Source organism: Meleagris gallopavo, chromosome 1 (genome assembly GCF_000146605.3).
Source record: "Meleagris gallopavo isolate NT-WF06-2002-E0010 breed Aviagen turkey brand Nicholas breeding stock chromosome 1, Turkey_5.1, whole genome shotgun sequence".
NCBI lineage: Eukaryota > Metazoa > Chordata > Aves > Galliformes > Phasianidae > Meleagris > Meleagris gallopavo.
In genome coordinates, this window is record NC_015011.2 from 67,557,943 (window position 1) to 67,585,104 (window position 27,162).

The 27,162-nt window shown below is 37.0% G+C and overlaps 1 protein-coding gene across 1 annotated transcript in view; it reads left to right on the top strand.

The window, feature by feature from the left end:
* Positions 1–27,162, top strand: part of ETNK1 (ethanolamine kinase 1) — a 27,993-nt gene extending 831 nt beyond the window's left edge. The window contains exons 2-8 of the mRNA XM_031555345.1: positions 12,308–12,581; positions 13,392–13,532; positions 14,370–14,512; positions 20,425–20,508; positions 22,518–22,678; positions 24,131–24,204; positions 25,434–27,162. Of these exons, the coding sequence (XP_031411205.1) occupies positions 12,308–12,581; positions 13,392–13,532; positions 14,370–14,512; positions 20,425–20,508; positions 22,518–22,678; positions 24,131–24,204; positions 25,434–25,506 (950 nt within the window). The 3' untranslated portion in view covers positions 25,507–27,162. The remainder of the gene's footprint in view (positions 1–12,307; positions 12,582–13,391; positions 13,533–14,369; positions 14,513–20,424; positions 20,509–22,517; positions 22,679–24,130; positions 24,205–25,433) is intronic.

Consider the following 27,162-nt stretch of genomic DNA (forward strand, 5'->3'; position numbering starts at 1 on the left):
GCCGGGGGCTGAGGCGCTCTTAGGGAGCCGTGGGCGGGCGCGCCCCGCGTGTTCGCGTGTAATAAATGTCAATAAAAGCCTCGGGTCGCTGCGTTTTTCTACCGTGTCAGCGCTATCTCGGTAGGTATCTGCCCCGCTAATGGCCTTGGTCGCCTCAGCCCCGAAGCCTCGCCTGATGTTGAGCTAGGTGAGCAATCATTCATATTTATGATGAATCATCTGTGTGAGGATTGGTTGCTTTGTGCTTCTAGAATATACTTCACCTAGCCTTGCTTGCATCTTCACTACGTGCATACAGCTGTGAGAAACAGCAGCTCACGTACTGCCTGTGTTCAGGTGGGCGCTTTGCGCCGCGCCCTTCAGCTCTGTGTCCCAGCAGTTACTTGTGGATTTTGGTAAAGTTTCTCACTTCCAGAGAATTATTTCTCTTCAAACCACTACAGCGAAACTGAGCACGCCATGGTAATAACATACAAATTCACTTGAGTGTTCTGAAGTTCTGCGATGGTAGAAATTTGACTTGCACTGTCCAGTTAATATGAAAATGAAGGTAACACTTCTTCCAAGTAACTTCCTTAAAGGCTACAGACATAAGTGAAGCACAGTCCCCATGTAGGTAGGACATCTTTCTTCAGGGGGGTATTTTTTTTATACCATGATGTACAATGAAAATAGCTTTAAAACGTGAAGAAGGGTACTGAGCAGAGCCCTGCTCATGGTTTTTGTTTTAGTTCAGTGATGGGGGCACTTCCCAACAAAATGTTCTTTCTTTCATGCACCCTGAGAAATGAAACTTTTTTTTTAAGTTTGTGTGGGATGGCTCTAACCTTTTGGGAAAGCTCTAATATGCATTATTATTATTATTATTAAGGCTAAACCTACAAAAACATGCAAAACTCAACCCCACTTCCTTCCTACACCACCTAGTTTGAAAGGAGTAGTGAGCAGTATAAGAGCCACTGGTACCATTGGCATAGAACTCGGATGCATGACTGTGCCATAGTGAAGTGATGGGCTGTTGTGCTTCAGTGTTTGTATGTTAAAAAAAAAAAAAGAGTCTGATTGTTGCTTCAACTAAGTTGCTTTGAAACTGAAACTTTTTTACTAACTTTTCTTTCTTTTTCCTTTTATTTCTGTTAGCTGAACAAGAGCATCCTGCTCACAAAGCTCTACACTAGCCTTTTAGTTTCGGTCGTTAGTGCACTTTTAAAGTTGTCTGTATGTAACAAGCAAGAATGTGGTTATACTTATGTCGCATATAGTAATATGCTGAAATAAAACGTAACTACCTTTGTTCCAAGTATGGTCTGCCCTGCATTCCCCTTGTTAGGGTGGTTAGGAGGGAGGTGAAACAGAATCATTTATTGCATCAAAATATGCTTGACTAATCTGAAACAGCAGCATCGTAGCAAAGTAGACAAAAAACATTGATAGATGGAGCTTCTTCTGGGCTGTGCTGTTAACTGCCTTTGCTCTAAGTCATTCTGAGAGCAAAAAGACAAGTAGGAAGTTGAAGAATGCAGGGTTTGACTTAAAAATTAGCTTTTATTGGCTTAAAAAAAAAAATAAGAAATGCACCGTTCTGTGTCAGACCGCTTACACACAGTTCTGAGACAGCATAGTTAAAACATCTTTATGTTTAATCTTTAGGGTTTATAAGTTAAAATATTCATGATTTAATGGTTTAATTTTTTATGTTGCAGCATAGCACACAAGTAAGTATGAGGCAGAGAATGAAAATCGCAATAGTGTTTAAACTAGTATTATTGCCTTATTTTTAAAATTCTAGAATCTGTTCTTGTTGCCAGCTGCTTACTGAATCACAGGTGATTTATTGTAACTCCTCAGTGTCCAGTTACATGTAGATGTTACCACCACAAAACAGCTTAGATACTCAGGCTCTTATATTTTGGTAAGGAAAAGCCAAGTTTTTCTGTCTGAGCAGTGACCTTCATGTGTTTTGTCTGTGCAGTTGTCACTAGAGGCCGTGCAGGGAGCTGCCTAGAACTAAGTATTTTCTCTTAAGTTCTTGAGGTTTACTTTCTCTGCTTTATGATTGCAGAAAGCTTTGTCATTAAAACCAGTATGTTCCTTTTGCACTAGTAGCTTTTGAATTTATGACGTGTGATTTTAGTAATAAAATCATAGGGTAGTTCAAGTAGGAAGGGATCTCTGGAGGCTTCAAGCTCATGCTGTATGCTTGCAGCTTGCTGAATCCAGAAATTGGTTATAATGAGTTACAGGGAAGGATGTGTTTGGATTTCATAAAACAAATTGCCTTTCAAAACTCAGACGCTGTTCTGGATTAGTGAAAGTGAGCATGCCAATTTCTATATCCTTGCCAATTTGCTCTAAATTGTAGAGAGAACTGTAATTAGATTCAGCTCTACTGCCTTAAAGAGGTTGTGAAAATACAGTTGTAGTTTACGAATTTTTTTTCTCATCTTACGGAGATGAAATTTTGTTTTTGAAGAAAAATCAGTTTTCAGTTATAATATGGGAAAACTAGTGACCACTGCCATAAGCACAGACTTGAGATTGTCTTATCCCATGACCTATTAAGGGTTTTTTAGGTCAAGTCATAAAGAAGGATCAGTAGGCTAATACATGATTGCCTCTCTGTAGTGTAATGCTATGGAATGGGGAATACAATCTTTATTTCTTCCCATTTTGAAGTGATCTTTATAAAGGGTGCCTGATCTTACTCTGGAAGAGCCTTAGTGTTAGTTTAGGCTTTGGTTATTTGCATAGCATTATCAGTGCCAAAAATTCAGCAGCCAGATTTGAGTGTCTGAAATAATTAAAATTACGTATAGCACATGGTGCTCATCCTTCCCCAAACCTAAGAGAAAGGAGGGAAACTTTTTTTTTAAATAAGGGAAATTCATATATTCAGTAAAATATAATTCTTTATAGTCCTGCAAGCATCTGAATTGGTTCTGTATTGTGCCCAAATAAGTTTCACAATTGGTTCTCCCTCATGTAATGAAATGTTGCTTGCTTTTTAGTACTGCTTTTATTACCAGGATGTATGTATCTTCGCATTTATCAGTGCTTCCTATATATCTGCTTTTTCCTTCCTGTCTTGTGCTCAGTAGCTTTTCTGTGGTCAGTATTTTCTGGTGGCTGCTTTCAGTTCTGTTTATGTGTAGGTCTTGCTATTTTCTTTATAATAAACTATGCCAATGACTTAAAATACTTAGATTTACTTAAACTGTATATGGAGTTCAGAACCCTGAAATAATGGAATGAAAATAAGAGTATCACGGAAAATGATGTAAATTGTAACCTTATTTTTAAATCTCAGTGTTGTTACTTTTTTCAACAGTATTATTTTTATTGCTTGGCTGTTCTAGGACATCACGATCTTTCATCAGTTGTGAAAGTTCTTACTATTTAGAGAAAGGATGACTGAAGGAAAACAGGAAAAAAAATAGTTTCAAGAATATGCTATGCTGATGCATTGTGGTAAAACTAATCAAGAGGTGTGTCTTGAATTCAAAGTCAAAGTAGCTGGAATATTGAAGCAGAACTAGATGTCATCTGCTGATTGGTTTCTTCATTCTCATGAAGTGTCTGAAGTTCGATAAATTCAATCAGTTATACAAATGAGCTTTTATTTTATCAGTGGGTGGGGCAGCAATCATTTTCATGTGGTGAGGTCTTAGTTTATTTGCCACGTCACTGTGCATGACATAACCCAGTTGTGTGTGCTGTAGATGTGTTGTATGTATCGATGATTCTGGTTCTAGATAAAAGTAATCAATACTTGCTTAGTCACAGCCTATGATCTTCCTATGAAGATGGCACATAATTTGCTCTGAAGGTTAGTGATTGTTTTGGAAAGAAAGAGGGCCACAAAAGATGTTCCTCCTTAGCCTCTGGGTTTTTTTCTACTGCTAGACAGCCCTTTCACATCAAAGCCTTCTGAGGGAGAAGCAGCGAATTCATTCTTGAGTCAGAATAAAATCTTAGACACCTTTTATGTTTTTTTTTTTTTTATTTGCCTATAGCTTTTAATCAAAATCATGAAGTCTGTAAAAAGATCTAAAGCAATTCACCTCTTCAGAAGTCTTAACTGATTATCAGATGTTGACTGCCTTCTTGGAAGAGTATTCTTCAGAAAAAAAGTTAAAAAACGCTTAATTTTTCTTTGGAGATTTATTCCAACATAGAAGGTAACAGTTATTCTTGCTTTAGATCAGAATCAGTCCTTGTAAAAGGTGATGCCTCTATAGTACATTGGTCACTCCCAAAAGCGATGCCTCCTATTTATTTCAGTGGAAACTGCAGCAGCCATAAAGAGCACCATAACACTATTTGGTAGAGCAAACTCTCAGCTACAAAACACTCTTTTTGAACCTAGTCACTACCACTAGCTGTGCCTTCTTGCTAGTAATGAATGAGAGCCTTCATGACGTGCTTAAAAAAAAATCTGCTCCAATGGAGGTGTGACCTACTGTTTCAGTGCTGACATCATTGCTAGGAAGATGTCCACACATCCATATTTCATTGGCCCAAGTAGATGTAAGTAAGTAGCTACTAAAACTGGACTATACAGTGAATGTGTTAGGACAGTCCAGCCAAGGTTGGCAGTGTACCCCATGATCTTCAAACTGGCATGGGGCCTGGAGTTACTGTGTTGCAGGAGAAAGGTTGTCCTCCTCTCTGGCCTGAGTCTGGAAGTTTGAGCCTTCAGCGTTGTGATTTAGCAGTTAAGAGTTGATGGTTTGTCTGGTTTTAAAGAAATCCAGAAGAATTACTCCTATTCCAAGAGACAGTGCACATCACTTTACCCACTGAAGGTTGCATCTTTAACTTTTTTCAATAGGGAATTCCCATGTTGCCCCTCCATGCACTGCTCTTTTGACTCTGGTTCATGGTGTTGACACCATGTCTCATCACCAATCATGATGTGATCCAGGAAACTGTTATCTTCAATCTTCTATTGGTTTAATAGATTCTGACAGACTTGCTTAAAGTGTTCTTTCTGTTCCTGTGTGAGCATTTGTGGGACTCACTTGGCACACGCTTTGTGATATTCCAACGTAGGCACCATCATTCCTAATGTACTGAAGCTGATATTCAGCTCTGTGTACTGAGTTCCCTCCCTGGTTGTAAACTGCGTATTTGTGAGAACGAGCTGATAGCTACTGTCATGATTTCATAATGGGACAGTTGTAGTTTGTCTTTCGTATTGCTGATGCCACTACTGAAATACACCACCCACTGCCTCACTGTGCTCACATCTGCTGTTTGGTCTCAGAAACATTAAGCAAGCACTGATTGATGTCACTGCCACTTTTTCTGCATGGAGGAATTCAATGCCATGCCTTTGCTTCATTTGCACTTCTGTGTCAGACGTCCCCTCTGCTGCCATCTATCGCACAGCAACAAAATGCAATGGAGTATTGGCTGGAAGATTCGACCTCTGCTGCCATACCACCACCATCTGCCTTCTGACTTCATGGGCCTGCATAATAAAGTAGGAGGCATTACTGTTGGAGCAGCCTTTGTATTTTATAATAGGTTTCTGCTTGTAATTTTACATGACCTTCATACTGAGAACATGTAGAATGTGAAATTAAAAACCTTCAAGAAAAATCCAAACAAACAAAAAGCCCATCACCACAAAAAAAGAATTGTTCAGGCTTTATTGTTTGGTAGCCAAAGAAGATACTCTGTAGTGTAGGAAGTAGTACTGTCACTTTCTCCATGCTGCTGTTGTGGCTGAGTGCCATGAGAGTTCAGTGGAAAACTGCTGATCTAGCCTGGAGTTGAACTGATAATGGAATGGCACTATTAATGTACTGGCTCCCTGTGAGCCTCAGTGTTTTTCACACCAAATCATGCTTGCTCCTGGTCAACTGAGTGTCCAAGTCAAGCAGACATGCTATCATTCAAATGTCAAGTACAATGATCAAGGGGGCTATTGCTCCAGTGTCTGGAGAGTTTCAGATGCTATTTTCCTTGAATATGTGGGATTTAAAACCTGTATTTTCCTGGAGTTCTTGGCTGATGTGATCTTGTGGATGTGTGTGTATAGACTGTGCAATACAGATTCAGTGCTTTAATTTAAAGAAGCACATGGTATAACTTTCTGTAAATCTTACAGTTCATTTTGGGATTCAGAAGCAGAACATCATAGAATCGTAGAATCACAAGGTTGGAAAGGACCTGCAAGATCATCTAGTCCAACCGTCCTCTCATCACCACTGCTACCACAAGCACTAAACCATATCTCGTAGCTTCTCATCCAGACGCCTCTTGAACACTGCCAGGGACGGCGACCCCACCACCTCCCTGGGCAGCCATTCTGATGCCTGACCACTTTCTGAGTGGTGCCAAAAATCCCTGCTTGCTTAAGCTGAAACTTGACATCACTTCTGTTTATACAGCTCTACAGTGCTTCTTTCAGTATTTCCCCTCCTACAGAGGAGTTCCATGGGATCGTAATTTTATTCTCAATTTGTTTTTTCTATGAGTTCCTGAAAGAGTAAGATAAGATATAACTTGTCTTGAACCGCTTCTATACACGAGATGGAAATTATCCAGCATACAGCCTTATCAGAAATCTAATAACCTGACCATTTCTTAAACTAAAAGTGCTTTTAAAGTCTCAGAGACGTTTCTCTCATTTTCCTGGCCCCATTTGATTTGTCATGTTTCTGTCTGCTGCTTTCTGTGAATGCACTTGAATATGTTTTCTGTATTTTTCTTATGTTTGCTCTGTGTTTCAGTAAGTCGTTTGTATTTGTTCCCAAGAACTAGAGAACCTTACTTAAAGCTCGGTCTCTTCCTGCCATTCTTGCCCAGATGATGGTGCAATATAAATATCATTTCCAAGAATGTTGTTGGAACTCAGTTTTGGTGTAGAGTCATATCAACTGAAGGTGCATACCACCGTGTGATAAGTATGTATAGTGACATTTAAATTTGTGCAGTCTACTGGAGGGCCAGAATCTTGGTTTTGGACTGTTCTGGTCACTCAGTTGTTTTCTCTGCTGCTATTGTATTGGATAACCAAAGTTTGGTTAGGTTACGGTTGGACTTGATGATCTTCAAGGTCTTTTCCAACCTGAGCAATTCTATGATTCTATATTGGCTCTCTGTATTTCTTGATCTATTTCAGGAATTTCTTACCTGGTGTATGTAACATTTTGTAGGTTTTTTCCTTTTTCTCCCAGTTGAGAGTTTATTGGTTATTTTTTCTTATTTTTGTAGTCAGAGTCCATTCACTGTTCATGCTTTTGTTAAAGAGCTGCTGTTTTGCTCTGCTACATTTCAGGATAGAGATTCTAAGCAGATTTTTTTTTAATGCAGCAATAATGATGTTCTGAACAAAAGAATAAAACATTATTTTACTGCTAGACAACATATTTTTATACTCCATCATGAAAAAAATCATCTGCTCTGAATGCTGTCATTGGAAAATTAGCTAACTACCTTTTTAAGAAGCAATAATGAAAGTGCTCCTGAGTGTAAATAATTACTTGGAGCAGCATGTTACAAATAGATGCTAATAAGAAGTAGCGTTCCTAAATTATCAGTTGAGGGAAGCCAATTTCCTTCTTGTAATGATTTTCTTTTATTAACACTAATCAGGCTTATAGGAGGGGATAACAGACCTGTGCAGTGTGACAAAAGCTGCACAGTTGCCAGAGGTTTGTTTGACCAGTACAGAGAAACTTCAGATTCTTACTTTGTTTTACATGCTATTGCTGTTTCTCATGACTTAAAACCTGATTGTCTACATAGTTTGTTCTGCATAGAGGGAAAGGCAAGTTTGATTACAAGGTGTTTTTTTGTTTTTTAGTGCTAAGCTGCTTTTAAAGTAATGTTTCCCATTTTATGATGTCATGTTTTATTATATCATGTCCTTGAAGCCAGGGGTGGGTGATGATAGTATGGCAGTAGAGGCTGAACTTTCTCACCAGTATTTTGTGACGTGTTGTTCCCATGTGACAGATGGCAGCAAAGGGGCAGTCTGACAAAGTGCTGTCTGACATGGAAGTGTGTATGAAATGATGTAGAATCGAGTTCTTCCATGTGACTAGAAAATTGCACTGAGTAACATTCATCAACTCTTGCTGAATGTTGATGGAGACTGAACAGTGACTGTGAGCATGGTGAAGCAGTGAGTGGTGTGTTCAAGCAGTGCTGACAGCTAGAGTGGATCACTTGCTGATACAGATTTTGCTGAGTGCAGCATGCATGCTTTTGTTCATCACTGGTAAAAATGCGTATCTAATGGTGGTGGCCATGTCGAAAAACAGTGTTTTGTAACTGAGAATTTGTTCTGTCAGGTAGTGCTACTGCGTTCTTTGTGCTATTGCTTATAGACAAATCAGGGTCTCAAAACTGGGTTCTTAGTGATATAAAAACTTTTTCCTTGGCTTAGTCATAGAGCACTGACTGCTCTATGCACCTAGACCATTTGTCTTGCATGCTTGACTTTGGACTTGAGTGAAATTTCTTATTTATGAGTTTGACTTTATCTTAAAAACAGGATCAACTTTCCAACTACTTTCTTGTAGCAGGGTTACATTTTTTGCTCCTCTATCAGGAGTCTGCCCATTCTTAAAATGGGTTGCCAGGGATGGTGCTCACTTGCTACTCCAGCCAAGCTGATAAGTTACTAAACAGTGGTTTTTCAGAGTTTGTGAATATGATCTTTCTTTTATCACACAGGAGTGTCACAATAATAGTGTAACTTAATCTGTTTCTTCTGCTGCTGAGGGTAACAAGATGGTGCCCAGAACCACCTTCTGTTCCTGAGCTCCATCTGTGGCAGTCCAAAGTATCAACCCTGTGCTTAGCTTTCTGCATCAACGTCTGTGGCTTATTTTTGCCTCGCTGTGTTCAAATTCTGCCTGACCTTTGATTTTTGTCTGATGCTAGCTGAGATGTTGATGTACCTGTGCAGGACTAAGATCAGAACTGAGCCCGAGTGTGAATACATACTGGGGAAAAGAGTGGGCAAACAGAGATGTTATTTCACAGGATCAGGTAGAGGTCAGGATATATGATGTATTAAACACCCTAGCACTAGCTGTAATTCTGGAATGCACTTCCACAGAGTGACCTCTTTACAGGGGCGGGGGTTATGACTTGCTTTCTCAGGGACTTCCAGCAGGGGTGTGATTGTTAAAAGGTTGTGCGACCTGTTTCAAGGTACTTTGTGGGACAAATCAGGACCTGCCTATGTGTCAGGTGCTCATGTTTAGAAAACATTAATCCTTCTAAGGTAAAGGTCTTCACCCTGATTTAGTAAACTTATTTTATATATTTTTATGTGTCACTAAGTAAGTTATTTTTTCTGAGAACCAGACTTGCTTTAGCTGAATGCTAGTTAACAGCACAGAGCATATGCTTCAAACATCAGTATGTTTCAGAAGCAAGTAGCTCTAGGCTCTGGTGGTTTGAGTTAATTGTTTATATTCTAAAACATGTGGGAATCAGTACTTTGCTGATCACAAAACGTCCCTTTTGACCTAAACAGTTCTGTAATGATTGGAGGGAAAAGGTTATGCATTATAATGGAGTCGTTCATGGCTTGAAACACAAAAATAATCTGCTTGGACAAATCAGGTAATCTTTCCACAGCTCAAGCACATCTTTCTTACCTTAGAGCATTTTTGTCATCTGCATGAGAATCAAGCAAAAGAACAGTGATGTTAGAGTATAAACGTATTCATTTTGCTGTAAAAATCAGTAGACATGGTACTAAACCTTTTTTTTTAGTTCCCTAATAGTGCATTATTTTGCTGTTACAAAAGACTGCTAAAGACTATCATTCATCTCTTGTAATGGATTATTAAAATAATAGATGCTAATAAGTGTCCATAAATTGTAAAGTCCTCATTTTTGAGTGAATTACATATGTAGTCTAATTTAGCTTTATGATTGGCCTCCGTACATGTAGATTACAAGCATGATTTGCTGAACCTATTTGTAAAAGTTTGAGTGTTAGTAGCTGTTTAAGCAAATAGAATGCTTTCATATCTTCTGCCATTCTGTATTTCTACTTAGGGATGCTGTACTTTTTTTCTTTTTTTTTTCACTATGATGAGAAGTTGATTCCCCACTCCATTTTTACTTTGTCTGAGCTTGTTTGCTTCACCACATAAAGATTTCAAGAAAAGCAAGGCATGACAGTTTAAATATAACATATTTTTTTGTGAAGTCTTGTCTCTCCCTCCTGAATAGTAGACTTGATTACAGGATCTTTTCTTTAGGATTTAAATTAAAATATATATATATAATACAAAAATCAAACAACTGTTCCTGATGCTTGATTTCTCCAAATCCATAAGACTTGTTCAAACAAGTGGTAGTTTAGTTCCAGTACTGCTACACTTTTCAAAATTAGGACCACATCTTGGATGGGGTGCCGTCACCAAAAGCCAAAACCATCCAACTTCCTGCTGGAGGGAGAGGAAACATGGCAGTGGTGATGGGAGAGAAGCTTGAATGCATACCATTAAATAAGGAATTCAGACTGTTTCTGTGGAATGCTTATTATTCTAATTCTGATAAATAGGTTTCAGTATTTATCTGCTTTTCTGGCTTTCCTTACCATTATGAATTTCTGAGATTCCTCAAAGTCTGCAGGTTGCTTTACAGATAAAGCAAAAACTGCTTGGCGCTAAGTGTCTCCATAGTTTGAAAATGTTCGAATACAGGTAGTTGGACCGTGAAGCTGCTTGTATCTTGTGTGTGCCAGATTTTACTGAATGAGAATTAATGATGAAAGTGCCTCCTAAAAAAGGAAGTTAAGGTTGTAAGGTGCCCACCGAAGCGGAAATAGTGTGTGTCTATATACATATGTTAACCTAATTGAAGCTACTTTCTGGTCATTTATTCTAGTGGAAGATACTGAAAGGTTCTTTTGCACTTTGCTTACTTCTCGTATTTAAAACAGTAGAGGGCTGTTGAGTAGTCATGAAAATGCCCATGCTTTTGCTTGTGCTGTTGGCTGTTTGAAAGTCTGCTCGTCACCTGAAAATGTTAATGTCCTCCCCCCCTTAGTCACTTACTTAGAAGTTAAGAGAGATAATGCTCATCCAGCCAGAACCCACTCTGTGTTGACAAGGCACAAAGTTTCAAAGCACAGAATACCTATTATCTAAGCTGGTAAAATTCCTCAGGTTGTAAAAGATGAGAGAACTGCTGTTTCTTTTGTGTTGCTTTCAAATGTTTGACTACATGCAATTGTGTGCACAAAGCTTCTTAGTAACTCTGGTTTTAGCCAACTTACCTGGTAGCACTGGTGGAATTGCAGCTTCTTTTAGTGACTAGTTTAGTCCCATCATCAAATGTTGAAAGGAGAGGCAGTAGTTAGTGACAGTTTTTCTTTCTTTCTTCTTTTTTTCCACAGCTGGGAACTTAAAGCAACCATGCCTCCATTGTTACGTGAAGGGCAAGGAATAGGTTGCCATTAGATGTAAATATGTAATGCTTTTACTTCTTGTGGAGGGTCACTTGCCTCACCTCCTGTCTATTCAGGCATCAGTCACTAGGCTGGTCTCTGAATCAAAAGTAAATTGCAGCAAGGGCTTTTAAAAACTGCTTTTGTGTGCATCTTTATCATTAAAGACTTAAAGTGCTTGTTTGTCTCCTGAATGGCATGAACCAGTTATGAAGTAGAATGATGAAAAGCGTGAGTCTTGTCAGAAGCTCTTAATCTTGGAGTGAAACCTGAGGCTGAAAACTGAGGTCTTGAATTCGAAGTGCTTTTTTTCACATTTGTAGAGGAGCCAAAGTGACTTTAGGACTTGTTCTCAAATGGTAATACCTCAGGGCTAGTGGGGAAGGTAACACTGAACTTGGACTGTGTCTTACCTCAATTCCACTTTGTTAAAAGGAATACTTGAGAACTCCAGGAATATTGTTTTACTGTTTGTGCACTTAATAGCAAATAGTGGAATTCTGAAGTGCATCAAAATTGTTTGTGCTGCCTGTGTTCATGATACAACAATTATGGGATTACTTCCTTGTTCAAGCTTTGATTTCAGCCAATTTAAACCATCAGTTTCAGAGTGGTTATGTGAGAACTTGTTTTACAGCATTAAACATTCATCTACTGCCTTTTACGTGTAGCGTTTCTGCGGTCGCTGTAGCATGTTCTTACATTGGCCTATTTTCTTTTGGTGTGTTATACGGAAAAACCTTGTGGTTTTCTTCAAGATTTTCCTGTGTTTTAAAGATTGATTTTCTTTAAGTCTCAGACTTGTGAGCCAAAGAGTAAACCTTGCATTCTTTTCTTGAACCATGGAAATAAAGATGCAAAGCTAAGCAGTGTGTTATTTTATTTTTCAGCTGTTTACTGATGGAATCACCAATAAATTAATTGGCTGCTACGTGGGTGACATAACAGATGATGTAGTTCTAGTTAGGATCTATGGAAACAAGACTGAGCTCTTAGTCGACCGTGATGAAGAAGTGAAGAGTTTCCGTGTGTTGCAGGCCCATGGCTGTGCACCTCAGCTATACTGTACTTTCAACAATGGCTTGTGCTACGAGTTCATGCAGGGAGAGGCCCTGGATCCTGAGCATGTATGCAATCCTGATATTTTCAGGTAAGCTTTTTACTTAATTATTTTATTACACAAGTTCTGTGATATATATATGATGTCTTGTCCAATCCAAGGGATCTCAGGCTTAGTTTATGAGCAGACAGAAAGTGAATGTTATTATAAGCCTGTGTGAAGCTGACTTTCAAGCTTTTGGTGGTTCACTGTTTTTGCATAATTAATCATGATATTTCAGATGTGAAAAAATAATCCTTGCTGCTCTCACAGAAGACTTCATACACACATTAGAGTTTTACTTGTTGTGAGTGTACAGTGCTTGAACGTTGCTGTTTGGGAAATAATTTAATGTGGTGCAGTTAGAGGGGCTGGGTTTCATTGAAGTGAATCCTAGCTCTATTTCTAGGGTATTTCATTTGTGAATAGGTTAAAAATGTTTCCCTGAGACTTTTTTTTATGTTAGCAGTGAATAGGAAATGCTGATTTTTTTTTTTAAGTTTCTCTTAGCTTTTCGTGTGTGTTGAAATGTATTTAATACCTAAAAGCTTCAACTAATTAAAGTCAAGTCTTCTGAAGATGTGCATGTCAAAGAGTAAACATGTCAAATATACATGGTGTAGCTGAATTCCAGTTTCTCTCCCCGCTAGTGCTTCACACATGGTACTGCTTAAAGACGTTATGAGTCTTTAAAAATGCAACCCTGTGGGCTGTGCTGCTCTTATTTATACTCTTGTTGATTTCTTTGTTGGATCTCTTATCACATTTCTATTAAATATTTTAGTTGTCCTCTTGCTGGAGAAGATAAGGACTGTCTAATCTATTGCAAAAGTAACATTAATTTAAACTTTTTTTTTGAAGGCTCATTGCCAGACAGCTTGCTAAAATCCATACTATCCATGCTCACAATGGATGGATCCCTAAATCTAACTTGTGGCTGAAGATGGGGAAATACTTCTCTCTTATACCCACAGAGTTTGCAGATGAGGAAGTGAATAAGAGGTAGGTATTTGTATTTGATCATTGTGTGCTTTCCTGAGATTACGTTTTTTCAGAGCGATGGATGGAAGATTAAATATACAATTTTTTTCTAAAAAATAAAAAATAAAAAAATAAAATTGGTTTGAAATCCAAAGTTTCCAAAGTTAATAAAAGGCTGATTAGAGTGACAGGGAGGCACAGTCAGACTTTAAAGCTCAAACTATAATTTGAAGGTGTATGTACAGTACCATCAAATTTCCTTAATGGGTAGATTCTAAATGCCATTTATAGATAAATGGTCTTTCTAGAATTTCTTGGATATCATTGATATGCAGTGTTTTTCTCTCTGCATTGTAAATGCTCTGGCATTGTGTTTTTTTACAACAAAATTCTCTAGACAAGAGTAATTGAAAAATCTTAAAGATGTCAACTTAAGTATATTTGCAGTGATTAAAGAGGAAAAAAAAAAGGAATCTTATTTAATCTGGTTAGATAAACATGGTATGTGCAGTTGTGTATTGTAATGTGAGCAACAAGTGAATGAAACTCATGCTGTAGACTTTTTATCTATATTCCTTTAAAAATGTGCAGGATTGAGTTCAAATTCTATTTGTGAGTAGACTACTGTCACGTTTACAATAGATAATCTATAGATTTTCTTTGGGGAGGACAAAATAGAATATTGTCATAATTTGTCTGCAGTGGTGCTAGGGGATATAGTGCCCTAGTTTGAGAGAACATCTGTTGAATTATTTGAAATAAGAGTGTAGAGGAAAATAATTAAGTTATTTCATTACAGATGCTTGGTGTGGAACACACTACTAAAAATTAACTCTCAAACTTCTTACACCTGACAAGGTTTTTAAGTGAAATTCCAAGTCCTCAAGTTCTTCAGGAAGAGATGGCCTGGATGAAGGAAAGACTGTCAAATTTAGGATCACCAGTGGTACTCTGTCACAATGACCTGTTGTGTAAGAATATTATTTACAACAAGAAACGAGGTAGGTAGTGAGCTAAGCAGTAAGTAGTGGCTTAGTTTGTTTATTCTGTAGTTTCATTTGCTGCATCAGTGGTGTCCCTTTAATGTCGCTAATGTTGGTGAACTCAGTTTGAGCTTTTAAGACTCCATGTAATGGTAGTGATACTGGTGTAAATACTGCTTTGTTGAATTAGTTGATTCTCATACATGTTACTGTACAGAGAAAAATGTTGCTATTTGGTTTTGTTTTATTAGTTTTTCTATAACCTACCTGCATGACTAGGTTTCAAAGTCTATCATTGTTTATGATAATTCTATTCCAGTCGTATGAAGGAGAAAAATTATACAAGTATAAAAAATAATCTGAAGACATCTCCTGTAATCTGTGTGTTGTTCTGGTTTGTGATTGTGTTGCTGCAAGGAATGATCTTCTTGACAAAGCATTTCGGTGATACTTAGCACTGCATTCAGTCATAACATTTATGTTCTGCATGAGGTACTTAGGCATCTTAGATTGCTTTAAATACATACTTCATTCAAACAGTTAAAGGCATTTAGGTAAAGATTAAATATACTTTTGTTTTATTATAAACGAACTCAAAATAATTTTAATAAAGAATGCCTCAAATAGAATCCGTAAAGCTTCTGTATAAACTCAGTTTATTTTATTGGTTTGAGGTTCGGTTACTAAATTAATCAATTAAATACTATATTAAAATAAACAGAGAAGGCAAACTTTAAGATGCTAAAATGGTGTGGTAAAATTGATTACATTTGCACAGCTTTCCTCCCATTTAATATAGCTGAGATCAGCTGAATGCAGTAAATTCATCAGGTTAGATATTCAAGATCCTTCTGAAATAAGGATGACTTGATCTTTTTAGTAAACGTCATGTGTTTGCAACAGTTCAGTAACTGTTGGTATTTCAGTCAAAATTGTGTGAAGTAAGTGGCCAGGAATCAAAAAATCAGTGTGTGATTTTTACGCCGGAGTTGTGATATAGTACCAAAACCAATATCTTCTTCTTGTGTAGGTTTTTTCAGTGCTGAAACTACTTGGGGTTTTAACATACCTCAATCACACATTGAGGTAAAAAGTAGTTTTTAGTCACTTTTCATAGCAGAACCGTGATTCATTGTGAAATAAATCAGGAATCACCCTAAAAGGCTCGCTGTCATGGTCAATAGACTTAAAGTTCCTACTTTTAAACAACTGCTGTATGCTTTTCTTTTTGTAAACAGAATGGAGGAAAAAAACAATGCCAGCAGTGCATCACTTAGGAGCAATCCTACAATAACCAGTGTGTGAGTGTTTAGTGTCGGGGACAGGGTGGGGAGGAGTGGGAGGTGTACATTAAAGCACTTTGGCTACAAGCTGGTTGGGGAAAGAAGGCTTGGAAATCTGAAATAGGTAGATTGTTACACTTGTTTGAATGTTGCACGTGTTGTAAGACTTCTGCAGTCTAGGTGCAGCAGGTACCTTTTTATAGTAACCAAACCTCAATGCCAGCCTTAGTATGTTTATATCTGTCCTTTGAAAGCTCTTCCTTATAGTGTTCTTATTGCAGAGCAAAAGCTTAGTGAAGCTATTTGCCCATTAGTACAATCTTACGGAATGTTTTTATAGAAGTGGAGGGAGTCTCAACTATAATCCTACATATGTTTTGCTGGAGTTCTGTTAAGCACTGCAAAACCTTATGTTCGTATATACAGAACTTCATGAGCACAGAAGAGTATCTTTAAAGGTGCACTTCATTAGAAGTGACACCTGGCTGTATGAAGGTAACTAACAGCTGTGATGATGCTGAGACTTTACTAGATTAGCTTACTCATCTAGAGAGACTTGTGTCAGCAACATCTTGGCTTACCCTAAACTGGAACTGAGGAGAGAGACTCAGTGTTCTAGATTAATTACTTAGTTTTTTTTCCCCTCTCTCTTCGTTAAAGATTGAGCAGTGCTGGTAATGTTTATCTAGCTTTTCAGAAGCTGGCACAAAATAACTCACTGGTTTTAACAACACTGTATTTGTTGTGTTTGTAAATGCTTAGGTCATCTACTCAACATGTTTTTGTTTTTAAACTACCGTCTGACAACAGATGTTAAACTCTTGTCCAGTGCAGTTAGAATGATAGTAACTTCTCCCAGTGCCTTGCTTTTAGACTTGGATTCTGGATTAAATTAATGTTAAATTTTCAGACTTGGAAGAAAAATTATAATTGTCGTGCTGCTTCTGCGAAGAATCAATCTCATGTCCTTACGTTTTATTTATGAGACTGGAATAGCATGTTGAATGCTATCTTCATTTGCTGGATTGTAAGTTACCTGATTTGAATTTGCTCATGCTGTGACTGAGAGAACTTGGCCTCTTCTTGCTGCTTTGTTAATGGCCATACTCAGTTGCTCAGGATATGAAATTAGTAAGTGTTATTTTACATAACTCATAATAATTATCAGTGCGCATTACTCTTTGAAGGATACAACTTAGAACTTCTTGTTGCTCTTACTTGCAATTTGGACTTCTACATAATCAAAATGTGTTTAATAGCACATTTATAGAGCTCCTGTTCTGATGGTGTTCAAATTTTTTAATATAAGCTGGGAATATCCAAAATATATGTTCTAAAAGTACTCAAATCTTGCTGTTCAAAAAGACCAAATATCAGTATTCTTTTGTCTATATCTGTGTTCTTTTTGAATGTTTTAAATTCTTCTGCCAGGAAGTTAAGTGTGTAGGTAGATGGCTAGTTTTGTTCTGTTTATTCCCTCTGCCTACCCAATGTTTTCTATGATCTTTGGTAGGAGTCTGTGGGTGCTCAGTGCTTCTGAAGACTGAGGTATGTTTAAGGCTTCTAGTTTTGATCTAAAAATCTATTTTAATTTTGCAAAGGTATATTGGGTATTAATAATTACTCTGTGGGTGTGTGACCCTATTTTGTATTTTCAGATAAGGTAGTAACCTGGATCACTGTCTTCTCTGATGCTGTCTTGTAGGACAGGGCTCACCTCATGAGCAGGATAGGAGAGAACTTTTGATACATCATCCTGCTGTAGTAACTACAGCTAGTACTTGCTTGTTAAAGTGTTTACTCATTAAACCATTGAAAATGAAGGGCAGCTATAGAGAGGTGTCATCACTTTCCTGCCTTTCAGTTCCCTGAGGAGATCAGATGTCCTCTTGATTACCTTTTCTTCTATTTGAAAACTGAATTGCAGGTGTATAAAACACAACATGGATTCCATTTTGTATCTTTATGCAATGTTAGTAGGTGAGATTGTGTTGCCTATTGTAGTAGGCATCCTTTGATGAAAAGGATATATTGTACTTGAAAAGCAAATATTCAACACCTTTGTTTCTTCTGGTAACAGTACTGCTCCAGAGAGATGACAGAGCATAGTTTTAAGTAATGTCTCCTTCAATAAAATACAGATCTGCTCAGATTACTGTATAATTGGTCTCCCTGCTCACATTGATACTGGTGGGATGTACAGTTCACTATGTTTCTTTAAAACCTTGAAGGAAACTGCTTAACTGTAGCGTAACCATACCTTTAGAAGTGGCTTTGCAGTATTAACTGCAGCAAATCTTTAGAGGAAATTCTAATACTGTGGATATTTAAACAATGAGAACGATGCTTCTTCTAAAGGAAGGTAGTTATAACTCCATGCTAGCACAAGTCTGAAAGAGATTAATAAGAGTGCAGGATCTTTTTACTTTGAAGTTCTGTCTTATCGCATATGAGTTGCCAAACTTTCTTCATCTGCTATGGATCACATGTGCCATTGTTGCTGCCTTGTGATGATATGCATAGTGGTACATAATTGCAATGAGCAGATGTTTTCTCGCATCACTTGTTTTTGTGTGCCTCCCCATTGGAGAGTGCTTGGTAACAGCATCATCTCTAGCTTGTTAGATTCAATTTCTTATTTCAGAAGACTATTATTTATAGTAAAAATTAAAATTTGGTTATAATTAAAAATAAATGTAATGGCACATACAAGGTACGTTCAAGATGAAATTTAGACATTGAAGAAATTTGTTTTAAGGTATATCTTATACTGGTACTTTACAAGCAGACTTTAACCTGCTGTGTTTTTATCTAATGTGGGGAAAAGCTGAATAACAGTCAGTTTCTAATGGTGCTAGGGTGGGGGGCATCAGGAGGTCAGTTATGTGGCCGAGCATTAACCAAGGTTGGGCGGTACATTTTGACTGGCTTGTAACTTACAGGTGTTTGTTTTTAAAAGAAGTGCTAAAGAACCAATGAGAAGCACAAGCACATGCAAGTGTATGAATCTGCCAGACAAGTAGCGGCAGAAGTTGGTCTGTGACAGTATCATAAGATCTTGGCTGCATCTGCTGTAAAACTTCTTGTCCCTTCAGACCCTTCAATTTTCCATTGCCAGCAAGATTTTCCTGGGAGGAGCTTGCCACTTTGCATTCTCATGTTGGTTTGTCAGAGCCTAAAAGGTTTAACCTCATAACTTTGGTAAGCAATCCTCTTTTTCTGTGGAAGCAAGGGTAAATCTGACTTGGAGGATTGTGACTAAATGATTTTGTTAGTGTTTTGGGGTTTAACTTCTGTTATAAGTGCTTAGACAAGAAGATGGATGCATCTGGAAAAGATAGATGTGTTATTGTTTCAGACATGGTAATGATGAACTGCGTAGACAGAAGGAACACTTCTAACAAAGTTGTTCTATGTTAACTTGCTTGGGCTGTTTGCCTGATATAGCTATTGTATTTGGTATGTGCAATATTCATAAATTCTTAGGAGGCATACTATTAGATTCTTAATCCTTAACCTAGAAAATATCTAGTAGTTAACTTTTAACATTATTCTTAATTTGCTTTTTTGATAGAGATATAATAGCAGTAGTATCTATAAGTTTTTTTAAGTGGTGCTAACAAGATTGTTCATTGTAATGAGTATGTTTTTATAGAGTAAATATGCAACTAGTCATTGAAAGAATGAGTGTAGAGAGGCAGAGGAGTACAACTTGAACGTTAACCATTTCACCACAGTGGTGAAAATGTAAGCTTTTACATTTTAAGGTTCCACTGTGAATAGCACACTACTTCCCTTTCTGTTGCTCCCTTTAAATAAAAGAGCTCTAATTTTATCTAGTTATTCAAACTTGTTGATGTATTTGAAGCTTGCTGTGATGTAGACATGCTTGAGCAGGTTCAGTGCTGTATTACTCTTCCAGTGAAGCACTTTTCCTAGCTTCCCCAAAGATAACTACTGACTAGTAAAAAAGTAATTTAGGAACATTTGGGGCTGATGCCACTCTGTCAATTCTTATTTACATAACAGTAGGTAGCTTCATTGTTTTAAGCATTGTCTTATCAGTATCTGTGATCTTGAGAGTAGTTTAAGCCAACTTAAAACAAAAAAGGGGCAACTATTAGAAAAAGTCTTGCTTTATAAGTGTGCTTGAAGAAAGCAGGGAATATCAGCATACTAAAAGGAAATAGCAACCTGTTGCAACATGTTAGTCTGTCATGGTTGCACACTTGTCTTAGAATAAATAGGACTGTAATTTTTTAAGTTGGGGAAAAAGTGATCCATGATTTCTATGTAAAGCTTAAATTAAGGTTTCTCTACCATATTTCTCACTTTGAAGGTAATTGATGCCCTCGTGTGGTAGAAGTTAAAATTCTGCTAATCAAAGTTTAAAAAAAAAAAAAAAAGAGAGCATTTTAAGCTCTGATTATTAAAAGAGATCTCTTGAATGAGTATTCAGAGAAGTCTCATACCTTAAAAACAGTCTTGCCTTGTAAAACCTGAGTGCACACAACTGGGTATACAAATAAGATAGAAATGTGCTTTTTTTGCTTATTTGTTTCCCTAAAACTTCAAAGGACACCAAAGGATTAGGACCATGATTTCATTTGATGTGGACTCTGATGTTGCTGCTCTTGTCTCACGTAGGTGATGTGCAGTTCATAGACTATGAATACTCTGGATACAACTACCTGGCTTATGACATTGGCAATCACTTCAATGAATTTGCAGGTAAAAATTGGATTTATGAGGTAAAGTGGACAAAAAAAACAACTTTGTTGTCATTCTTGTACCATGTTCTGTTTTTCTTTCTATAGCTATAGACACGCATGTAGCTATTAATCTAATGGTATAAAAATGTGTTAATGTCTCTACTTGCAGGCCAGTTATATCCTTCCTTTACAGCTCTCAGGTTTTGCAGTTGATCTGTGAAGTGACACAGCAGAGACTCAACACACTGTAATGAAATACCGTGGATGTATCTGCAACAGTATAAGTAGTTATTTAATACATAGAATATGCTGTGTGATCACAAAGTTAGATGGCAGACTTTATATTTTTTTCAGTGGCTTTGCATGTCTTCGCATAACTTGCCCTTTAGTTATGTAGTAAAATGAGAAGTAGAGGCTAAGAATGTGGTTGGAAAAAGTGTCAGATTTTAGCTTTAAGTTGTGGATAGATTCATACATTTGCTACTTGAGTTTCTTCTGATAAATGCCCCTTCCTTTCACTCCATAAAAGTGAAATAACCTTGTTTATGCAGTGCTACTTTAGAAGATGGAGTGATAGGGAAAACATACATAATTATTAATATAGGTAGAAAGTACAGTGTGGTGAAATTAGGAGCCTTTGTTTATGTACCTGTCATTGCTTTTCAAATCTCAAGTTCAGATAACCAAGTACACTCTGACATTTTAAAAATTTAAATATTTAGGGAACAAGTTAAATTCTTCGCAAAATACATTTAAAAGCTTTTGATTAATTTCATCTTGAACTTTTAAGAGTCCAAGTACATCTTCAGGGAGCTAGGTACAGTAAGAAGACTACACACAAGTAATGTTCTTTTGCCACTGACGAGCAGCTGTGTGTTACCTTTGCTACGTTTGATGATCAGACATGGGAAAGAATTTAAGTGCCAGGAGATTGCAGTGGTCATAAAATAGAACTGAAGGAGAATTAGGTATGAAAATGTCACTGTCATGGACATAGGTGTTAGTAGCATGTATGGCCACAACCATCTGGCCATAAGAAGTAGTGTAGATTTGTAGCATGTAATCTGCTGAGGTGAAGCTACTTACCCTGTGCAAGAAAGCTATGCACTGTGACCTCTTTCCTGATGCTGTACAGTAGGTCTGACATTTCCTTAGTATTTTTCTGTGTGTTATATCTCAAATCTAGAGCTTCCAGGGTAGAGTGGTTCTATTGCATATGCCTCATAGTACTGATTGCAAAATGTGCTTTCTCAAGAATAGCATGTTTAGTATCTAGTTTACTGAGCATACGTGCTACTTTAGTCTTCTGGAAGGTGAAACAGAGGAAAGGAGAACAAGAGTGTTTTTCAAAGGGAGAAGTGGTGTGGCTAAGAATGACTTTGAAACAGGATTAAAAATATTTTTCCGCATCTGGGCAGTGATTGACTGTGATCCAAGTCTTGGGACTCCTTGGTAGATTGTGTGGGCTGCTGTTTAGAATGTCTAGTGTAGATGAATTTGGAGCTGTGTGCTGAGAAGAACAATATGGCAGAAGGGAATAGTTACAGAGATCAGGCTTGTAATTCTACATACAGAGGGGCAGAATAGACTACTCTAAAGGTTTAGTCTTACAGAGATGAGCTGACAGCATGTACATATCTGGATTCAGCTTTGGATAATGTTGCATATGAGCTCCTGTTTGATGTGTGGGAGGATTTCTGCTTTGCAGATTTTTTATTTTTATTTTTTTTAGATTTGTTAGAGCTAAACTTGTTGCATTTCAAAAGAAATGGAGTGTGCATGTGGATAAAAACGCCATAAATCTTTCTGTATTGAATGCTGTGTGATTCTTGTGTGAGAAATTCTTGCCATCAAGTAACTGATAAAATTGTATCAAAGTAAAAGTAATTATGTCTTTTCACATCAATTTATGCGTTTGTATTTGTGGGGGGAGAGAGGGAGAAGCAGTTTCTGGTACTGTGATTCTAACGGTCTTTTTAGATACTCTAAGATTCAGATCTTTTCTTTTTCCTCCCCACCCCCCCATAGGAGTAAATGAAGTAGACTACAGCCTTTATCCCAACAGAAAATTGCAGGAACAGTGGCTGAGATCTTACCTTGAAGCCTACAAAGAATATAAAGGATTTGGCACAGAAGTCAGTGAAAAAGAAGTTGAAGTTCTATATGTTCAAGTCAATCAGTTTGCACTGGTAAATAACAATCTGTCGATATGAATGTTAAATGCTGTATTTTTTCTCTGTGGGCAAATAACTGTCAGTTTCTTATCCTGAGTGCTGTGTTACTTAAAGAAAAGCTTCTTAGTTTGTTCTGTGAACACTTTCACATCTTTGTGCCTTGGCTGCAAGCAAAAGGGGCAGTGAGTATTCAGAGAAGGTGATGAATTTTTTTAGCAAGTGTAGTTACTGGCTGACAAGTCCCTGTGTTGGGAAGAGCTTATGGTGGGTCTATGCTGAACTCCTTGTAAGACAACAGAAAAAACAGGTAGAACTCCATAAATACACATAAGTCTTCTGATTTAAAATTTTTTCAAAGATAATTTTTTGTTAGTGTAAAACTAGGATACTTCTGACTTTTCTAACAAGTGATTAGATCTCTTTTTAGAATCTTTCAGTACTACCATAATTCTTTCCTTGCCTTCAGTGTTCTGGAAAGCTGTGTGATTTAAACTGTAGCAAAATGCACATGTAGTCTTAAAGATCCCAGGGGGTTTCTGAGGGCTGACTGTGTGAGTCTGTTCCCCTGCTCGTCTTCTATATTGTGTGTCGTACTATCTCCTGTCTGCTGTCAGTCTGCCTTCTCAGACTTCAGATGTAAAAGCTTCACTTCATTTTGCTTTCTCCTAAAATTAAAACATGCTAAACTATTCTTAGGGTGACTAAGGCTAAAATGCCTGTTAGGTCTTATTTTATTTCTCTTTCTGACTAATTCAAGCACACCAGAAATGCCTTCAATAAGGGGATTATCAAGCTCATGTCCATTATGTATATTTGTTTGAAAGTTCATTAACAGTCACATCATTCATGATAGTTTTAATTCATGGTTTCAATCAGAAATTGAGCACAGGCCTCCAGGCTGTCTGGACAATCTGGACTAGTAAAGCAGTCATGGTTGAAACAGGTTGCAAACGTGTAAATGGTGAGGAGCTTCTTTTCTGTAACTACAGATTGTGCTTTTGTCCAAGTCAGTAGTGAAAGTGAGTTGTGGTTGTTATAACCTAAGGGTGTAATCAAAGGTTCAAATGGAATTCTCTATATACATTAGAGTTGAATATATGTAGGATATTAACAGGAATTTGTTTAATAAGTAAAAGTAGTAGCAGTTCTATTTCTGTTTACTTAATATGATGTATATAGTTGCACAACATTTTACTTAATAATGATGAACTCTTTCACAACGGTGGCATTATTTTTCTTGGGGAAAGAAAAAACAACAAACATAGTGTCTGGAGGCCAATAAACTTTGCCAGTAGTTTTATAATACTTACATATCAATCTCTTTGATAAAGACATACTAAGCAAGTTTACAAAGATGGATTTGAAGGGAGTTCTCTTGTAGATGATTCTTTTATTTCAATGTAAAAATGCACTTATATATGCTTTTATAAAGTGCTAATCTTTCCTAATTTTTTTGTTTTCCATTAGGCTTCCCACTTCTTTTGGGGATTGTGGGCTCTAATTCAAGCCAAATATTCCACCATTGACTTTGATTTTCTAGGGTAAGTATGCTTGCTTCATATAATCATACAATAATTGAGGTTGGAAGGGAATTTTGGGACCATCTGGTTAAGTATCCCAGCTATCATAAGCTGTGAGATTTGAGGTGTCTGATCTGTGTGGTTGTACTGTAACTTCTGAACTGAAAATAAGTGTAGACAGCTTTTATAGTTTTTTTTTCCTTTCTCCTGAAAACTTGCTAAATTATTATATGCCTTTGGGCTAAAACAGTATAACAAGGCAAGGCTCTCTTAACTAGAGGAGCAAATGCTTTTAAGGATAAAAGGCTTTTCTTGAAGAGACAAAGGCAAAGAAGCAGACCAGTCATTGTGCTGTGCTAGTTGTCAGAAGACGTATGTCCCCAACTACAAGAGTCAGGAAATGGGCCTCTTGTATAAAAAAGTTAGCTTGCATCTTATTGCACAGAATATTGATCTTAGAAATTCTGTACATTTTGAAAAGAACCTCTGTAATGCCAACGATCATTAAGTTCTGCCTACTGAAACAATGGCTAATGGTTCTGTTTCAGGTAGATGACTCTGGCATTTGTATTTTTATTTATTTATTTATTTATTTATTTTTAAGTCTTTCATCACAGCAAGCAGTAGAATATATCTGTCTTTTGTTGCAGAAGTTATAAGATCCATCATTTCACTTTAGCACGAGTCTCTGCTTCAGTGTAGGATATTTTTTCGTTAATGACTAAGCCAATTTATTAGGCTTAGTTGTGCTGCTATGTAAATGATACCAATGTGAGTTTCTTCTGTGGCTTTGTACCTAGTTAATTCCAAGGAGAAGTGCTTATAAGTAACCGCTAGATGGTGCAAAAAGCAAGTAAAAGCACAAGTGAGAAAACCCAACCGTGTTGTGGTTCAGAAAAATAGCATTCTTCCAATGAACGAGATCTTTTTTTTCCTTTTTTTTGGGTGGAGGGAGAGAACTGTAACTGTCAGTTGTAGGACACTTGATTAAGAACATTAAGCATGAAGATGGCACTTCTGATACACTCAAAATAGCATTTGTTTTGCAAACTCTAGCAAGCTGGGAGGAGTGGCGGAGTGGTAGTGTTGAGGAAGTGCCATAGTATGGTTATTCTGTTCTTCCTCCTTTGGTAGCTGCTATGGGTTAGTATTTGAAACAAGCCTCTGGGGTACGTGGACTTTCGAGTAGACCTAGCCTGTCTGTTTCTCCTTGTCTGCTCTTAACTTCAGATCTTTTTCCCTTTAAATAGGTATGCAATTGTTCGTTTTAACCAGTATTTCAAAATGAAGCTGGAGGTCATGATGTTAACTCTCCCAGAGTAAAGAAGAGGAGTAAACTTACCAAGTGGATAGAGAACCCCTGAATCTTTTCTGAATGGATACTGGAAAAAAAGCTAAACATTTGTTGAAGTTCTGTAATGCTCACTTGGTGGTTCTTGCTTTATAAATAATGCCTCTAAACAGTCCTTCAATGTTAAATTTAATATGAAGAGCATACGTACTGCTGTTGATATAAAATGGATTAGAAACTTGCTAAATCTGAAAAACTTGTAGAAATGGCAATTTAATCCTTTTTTGTAATTTAACATGTTGTATGTGAAATATTTATTTTAAGTTTAACATGATTCCATTGCTGCTTTCGTCAGTTTTTGTAAAAGTTGGGTGCAGATGGTGAAGTTTTTCCAAAGGATTTGTTGAACAACTTGTTTTATTGAGCTGCATTAACTTATATTAGGGATCTACACAGTCAAAGGATATCAACCTTTTAGATCTGTACAGGCAAAATGTGAGATACTGGTCACAGGTATGTAGTAACTAGGGGAAAAGGTTAGGATGATCTTTTTAAATTTTTTTTAATTTTATAAAGAAAAAGGTAGCTTTCCATATTATGGTACTTATCTTTTGTATAAGAATCAGCCTTCTTGCTAAAATGATAAATAATGTTTTGACTTTCCTTTCTTTGTGTTAAGCTGTAGAAATGTGAATGTTCTGTGGCCATCAAATTCTTTTAGACTCCATACCATCACAGTGTTAGATGGGAAGTGTACCATCTTTAACTTCTGTGGGAAAGCTGCTTGCTTATTAAGCGTACTTCTTAAACAAAAGACCACTGTTCCAAAATTTGTATTACTTTTTGAAACTTGATTCAAAATTTGAACACTATTCTGGTCTCTAATGTGCTTCAGCAGTATCTGACAAAATGGACTATTGAACTGCAAATTAGTGAGCAGAGATCCTGTTGCACTGGGGAGCAAGACACTTAGGTTTACAGTTTGTTATATTGTATATTGTCTTTCCTTCTGCTTTGTCATCATCTAACCTTGGATTCTAGTCTTAAATGCTTGGTCCTGTTGTTGCAAATTCTGTGAGTCTGTTTTTCTTCTGTGGCAGCAAATTATGTTTCAAAATCTCCAGTTTGAAGGATAACATGAAAAAGTATGACTTGAACAATGGGACTTTGATAGTCACACACAGCTTTTTAAAGCTATTATACCAAGAATGGTCTGGATTACAAAATGTGAATTGAAAAGAAAATGTTTACTTAAGAAAACCATATGTAAGCTTAAGTGGAAAAGAGGCTTTAAAACTCTTTTAGAAGAGATAGGGAGAAACAACAAAAATAAAACCAACAAGGCAATTTGGAGTTGGGCAGGCATATACTCAGCTCTTGGGTATACTCTGAAAAACTTTGCACTTTGGTCACTTAAGTGCCCACATGTACAAAGTCTGTGTGTGCATATACACATGCAGTCACAAACTTAAGAGTAAATATTATGGGGAGAAGCTCCAGCAAAGATATTTATTCTAAATTGTTTTGTGACATACTGTTGTGTGTGTGTGTGTATATATATACATATAAATAACATATACATACATGTGCTTTAAAGCTTTTTTGATTCTTTCAAGACAAAGAAGGTTGATGTGAATGAAGAATTTTCACCTTGAACAACCATTTTGAATGGCATTTTTTTTTTTTTT